The sequence below is a fragment of the Heliangelus exortis genome, chromosome 1 (assembly GCF_036169615.1).
Source record: "Heliangelus exortis chromosome 1, bHelExo1.hap1, whole genome shotgun sequence".
NCBI classification, from domain to species: domain Eukaryota; kingdom Metazoa; phylum Chordata; class Aves; order Apodiformes; family Trochilidae; genus Heliangelus; species Heliangelus exortis.
The window spans coordinates 28,145,424-28,151,035 of record NC_092422.1 but is presented as its reverse complement, the minus strand read 5'-3'; the positions used below and the strand labels follow the sequence as shown (position 1 = coordinate 28,151,035).

The following is a 5,612-nucleotide window of genomic DNA, read 5'->3' as shown; positions in this document are numbered from 1 at the left end:
AATGGCATCCTGGCCTGGATCAGGAACAGCGTGGCCAGCAGGTCCAGGGAAGGGATTCTGCCCCTGTACTCAGCACTGGTGAGGCCACACCTCAAGTCCTGTGTCCAGTTCTGGGCCCCTCAGTTCAGGAAGGATATCGAGGTCCTGGAGCAGGTCCAAAGGAGGGCAACCAGGCTGGTGAAGGGACTCGAGCACAGATCCTATGAGGAGAGGCTGAGGGAGCTGGGGCTGTTCAGCCTGGAGAAGAGGAGGCTCAGAGGAGACCTCATCACTCTCTACAACTCCCTGAAAGGAGGGGGTAGCCAGGGGGGGGTTGGTCTCTTTTCCCAGACGACTTTCAACAGGACAAGAGGGCATGGTCTTAAGTTGTGCCAGGGGAGATTTAGGTTAGATATTAGAAAGAATTTCTTTATGGAGAGGGTGATCAGGCAATGGAATGGACTGCCCGGTGAGGTGGTAGATTCTCTGTCCCTGGAGACATTTAAAAAGAGACTGGATGTGGCACTCAGTGCCATGGTCTAGCAACCGCACCGGTGGGTCAAGGGTTGGACTTGATGATCTCTGAGGTCCCTTCCAACCCGGCTAACTCTATGATTCTATGAACCATAGTAGAATATGTATTTGTAGTCTGTCATTTTTTCTTGCTGTAATCTCTTTTCTCAGTGGATTCACCATCACATCCAAAAATACCCACATGTATTTACTTTATGATCTGTGCAAAACCTCTGAGCACATGCCCAGAGCCAAAATAAATCCTGAAGAGAAACAATTTGAATAATTCACTCAACAAAACTGTGTTTTAGTTTCACAGGCTAGTCTTTAATGACCACAAACATAAGATGAAGAAATTGAGGCAATTAAATATATTAAACTTCAAAACATTACTAGTAGAGCTCATTTTAAGTTTGGTAAAGGAATAATACTTCATGTCTTTGTTGTGACAAAGCAAAATTTCTGATTTCTTCTCCACCAGCCAGGAACTGTTATTCTGCCTCTTGATCTATGCTTAGCTAAGGTTTATTTTTAAATTATTTTTAATGAGAACGAGTTTAATGATTTCTGACTGGCACTTCGGAGTCAGACTCTTCCTCCAGCAGGACCTGTAGGTTAACCCAAGAAGGGCCACTTTTTAAAGTTATGAACAGAGGCCAACCAGCACCCTGCCCTCCAAAAAACCGAGTGGTATCCACTCAGTTTGCTTTTAAGCCGCCTTCACTTGCACAAATGCTTTTTCAGTTCTCAGTGTCTTCAGTAGCCCCCTTCCACTGAGGCAAACAGAAGCAGAAAAAGCCATTTCTCCTTGCAAGCGAGATGTCTGCCTCTCGGAAAGCTGCTTCCCTCACAAGTGACACCCCGAGCCGTCAAACCCCGGGCCCTGCCTCCCTCCCCTCCCCTCCCCGCCCCGCCTGTGGGCACGCACCCGGGGGAGCAGAGGAGCCATGGCTCCCCCCTAAGCGGCTCCGCGGGGAGGGACAGGCGGGAAAAGCCGAGGGAAGACCCCTCATCCCCTGACAGGCACCCGGCCCCGACGGGACATCCCCACCGCTACCGCAGCGCGCATGCGCATCTCCCGCCCTCCCAAATCCCATCTTCCCCCAGGTACCGGTGCCCATAACCCAAATCTCGGTCTTATCGGACAAGCCGCCTACTCCCGCTGTGTTCCTGACAGAACGGGACCTCCCGGGGCAGCTCTCATGGCCGAGGCGGCGCAGCCCCCGCGGCCCGGGATCGGCGTGGGGGTGGTGATCACCAGCTCCGCGCACCCCAACTGCGTCCTCCTGGGCAAGAGGAAAGGCGCGCTGGGGGCCGGCACCTACCAGCTGCCCGGAGGACACCTGGAGTTCGGGTAGGAGCCCCGAGCAACATCCCCTACAACCCCCACCCCATGCCCGTCACCCACGGAGCCGAGTCTGTGTCCGGTCCTCACGCTGCTCCGCTCCGCTGAAGCGGCCGTGTCCCCCCCCTTTCCCCGCCCGCAGGGAGAGCCTGGCGGACTGCGCCGCGCGGGAGACGCTGGAGGAGGCGGCGCTGCCGCTGCGCAATTTGCGCTTCGCCTCCGCTGTCAACTCGGTGTGCGCCGCGGCGCGGTACCACTACGTCACCGTCCTCATGAAGGGCGAGGCCGAGCCGGGCGCGGAACCGCGCAACTGCGAACCCGAGAAGAACGAGGGTGAGGAGCGCCCGCCGAGGGGAGGGGGTGCCCCCTGCCCAGAGGGGATGGCACTTGAGGGTGGGTCGAACGGGGAGTGGAGCCGTGCCCCGGGTTCCTCCGCACGGAGAGCTGTGCAACGGCGGTTCTCGTCCCCGGCTGCGTCAACATACGCGTCTGAGCGCGTTTCAGCTTCATTTATTTCCCATTTCCCTTTCTTGCCTCACGCTTATTGACGTAATGAGGCCGGGGAGCGGCCGTGGGTACATTTTTTCCAGAGGTGTGAGGAAAAGGCAGCGGAATTGCTCCTCAGGGAAGCAGTTACGGCACTAAAGCGGCCGGAGTTCGGGAAGCGCTTGGATGATGCTCTCAGGGACATGACGAGGGAGGTTCTTGGGGTGCCCTACGCAGGGACAGGAGTTGGACTTGATGGTCCTGATGGGTCCCTTCCAACTCGGCAGATTCTTTGATTTTATTTTAAAACGCTCATTTCGAGCAGAGCCAAGACTTGAAGGGAGGAGAATCATAGAATGGCGTCGGTTGGAAGGGACCTCAAGAGATCCAAGCAAATAATACATTTAGCTATAATGAACTTAAAATAATAAAAATGTGAAATTTAAATATTTACGTTAAATTTAAATGTTTAACGTATTAAATAATACACTTCAAATGTCTGCAAAAGATGCTTTGAATCTGCATTGGTAATTTATGCAAAATTCACCCAGCATAGGGTGACAAGGACAATTGTGGCATCATTTTTAAACTCTGCCATTTTTTTTCTCCCTGCAGGTTGGGAATGGGTGAAGTGGGATGAATTTCCTCCAGCAGACCAACTGTTCTGGGCCTTACGCTGTTTGAGGGAGCAGGGTTACAATCCCTTTACAGAAGAGCTCGATCATCTCAAGGGTTACACAGGAAGCCACCAACTAGGGTAAAAATTAATTGTACATTATGGAACACACCAAAGGACAGAGCTGCCTTTTAGGTGTAAAAGAAAACAAGATACACCAGACTAATTCTGCACGTGTGGAAATACTACCCTTCCCAAAGCCAAAAAGATGCCAAATGTTTCAGTGCTTCCTCTATATCTCACATTACAGTTGTCTCTCCTTCCAGACCTATTTCTGGCTTTAGTGGTTAACAATGTCTTCTTTTACAGAAAACCTAGTGTTTTATCTGGTTAATCTTTTTATGGATAAATAGCCCTTTTGAAGTTTACTTTACAAGCTGACTCATTTGGAAACAGTTACAGCATTAGGCCCAAGAGAAACTGATTTATTTAGGCCCCCCTCCTGCTTCCAGTCTAAAACTACTTTGTACATCATGCTGCTTTCCTTTCAGTGTAACTCTTGGACCAATTTTTAAACTTAGCCTTGTCTCATAGCTTCAGTAAAGATATTATCATAAACAAAAGTCACATTTTCCAGATAAGGCCTTGTTCTCCTGCAGACAGTAATACATACTTGAAAATTGGGGGATTATAAACATGGAAGGGTCACAGGGGCTTGTAGGGAATGAAAATTCCTGCTTGCTTCCCCCTTCATTACAGTTCTGTTTGCAGCCTCGGTTACATGAGAATTTATCTGCAGAAGCAGTTCAGGTATCTGCAGTTGATGCCAATTCCTGATCATGTTACTGAACTCTTAATGGTTTACAGCAAAGATGGGTGTAATTCTGTATGGCTACTGAGGTATGACAGCATAATAAATTTTCAGTTTGATATGACCAGATGATTGAATTGGTAGAGAATGAAATCACAGTATACAAGGATATATACAAAACCATTGAGTTTATATTTTTAATTTTTCTAGACTCTAACCAAATTTAATTCTGTTAAATCTGTAGTCATTAAGATATCATCAATTAATTTTAGGATAAGGCTTTTAAAAATCACAAATCGGCTCAATTTTTTTTTTCAGGGTTAAGTTTTTACCTGTTAGGGCATACCCATTGTTCAAAATGTTCTGAAATACCTTTGGCTTCTTTTAAATAAAGCAGAAACAATATTGAAAGATTAAAAATGCCTGAAGTTATTAATCACCTTGTCAGTTCTTACAATAGATGAGTTTAAAGTTCTTTGCACATACATTTTCTTAAATGAAAATGGCTTCTTGCAGAGGAGAGCGATACCAAAGCCTTCTGCTTAAAATTTGAAGTACTAACTGTGCAACTTTCCTTAGGACAGATATTCTTTGAAGTGAAGAAGAGAATGTTGTAAAGCAGTTTTGCAATTGGAAATATCACTGAAAATCCCTTTACTACTGTATCTTTATAGAAAGCTTATTTTTTCTACTCAAAAGTGGAGATTTTCTTCCTGAATGCAGCTTTATGTACACTGAAAATTATTCCATTCAGCTGTCAATAAAAAGGCTGTAGGAAGAGTTGACAGATGTCCTCTCCATCTGTCCCATACAATAATTACATTTTTTAAAAAAAAAAAATTTAAAAAATTAAAACAGTTTAGTACAATTTTAACTTTTAGAAGGCATCTAGCTCCTGCTGGGAAATGGGCATCCCTGTAAAATGATCTGTCATGCAATAAATATTTTGTTACTGTTAATGGCAATATTCATTCTGTCTTTTGTAAATAGACAGGTCATTACTGAAAGGAGGACATAAACAGTATCTCCATATGTCAGGGTTTCAGTATCCTTTCTAAGTGCACTGATAAAATGACTGCAGTGCATTTACTGCAATCTGCTGTCAGCAATCCCTAACTTAAATAACTTGTTTTGAAAGTGTCACACATTTGCACTTCTCCCTCCCTCCACCCAAAAGTCTGATTCTCAGTATTTTTTGGCTGCTAAGACTGAGTCCTTTCAACTAAATTGAAAGGACTTTTTTTTTACGTTTCTTTTGATTTTCAGTACTTTTACTAAATAGGAAAACGTATTATGTACACATCTAAGCCCTGAATAACAGAACACACAGTTAAAACATTGTGGGTTGCTAAATTGCATGTATGAGACAGAATTCACCTAAAAGGACATTACAGTTCTCCAGCACTGAGGAAGAGACTCAGGAACAGTGTATTGTTTGGAGCACTGATTAGGGTGCATCTTATATCCAGAGTCTGAACAGTGGGCAGAGCTGCCTTCTTATCTGTTTCTTAGGTGCAACACCTTGGTCCCATTTAACCCTTTACCAGCCTAGCAAACAATCCAGAAAAAGCAGTCATTGCTTCTGATTAGTCTGTGTCTGGAAACAATCACCCACCTTCATATTTTGATAATACTGATACAACTATGTAAGAATTTTGGGTAGATTGTACATCTCACTTTCCATCACTTAATTATTTCCATCTGTATTTCTTTCCAAGAAAAGCATGTCCTTACAAATGAGAAGACAAAAGAGACCTGTGAGCTGTGTCATAAAATGTGTTAAGGGAAAGGCATTTAGGGAAGAAAATATTAATCCCATGGTAGAAGGCATTAAGAAACTTCATTTTGTGGTATTGTGTGTC

At 45.3% G+C, this 5,612-nt stretch overlaps 1 protein-coding gene across 1 annotated transcript; it reads left to right on the top strand.

Annotated features, from left to right (window-relative positions):
* Window positions 1-1,576: 1,576 nt before the first annotated feature.
* NUDT15 (nudix hydrolase 15) lies at window positions 1,577-4,709 on the top strand. Its single transcript, XM_071739324.1, has 3 exons — window positions 1,577-1,846; window positions 1,980-2,170; window positions 2,939-4,709. The coding sequence occupies exons 1-3, from the start codon at window positions 1,695-1,697 to the stop codon at window positions 3,082-3,084; spliced, it is 489 nt and encodes a 162-aa protein (XP_071595425.1). The 5' UTR covers window positions 1,577-1,694; the 3' UTR covers window positions 3,085-4,709.
* The last annotated feature ends 903 nt before the right edge of the window (window positions 4,710-5,612 follow it).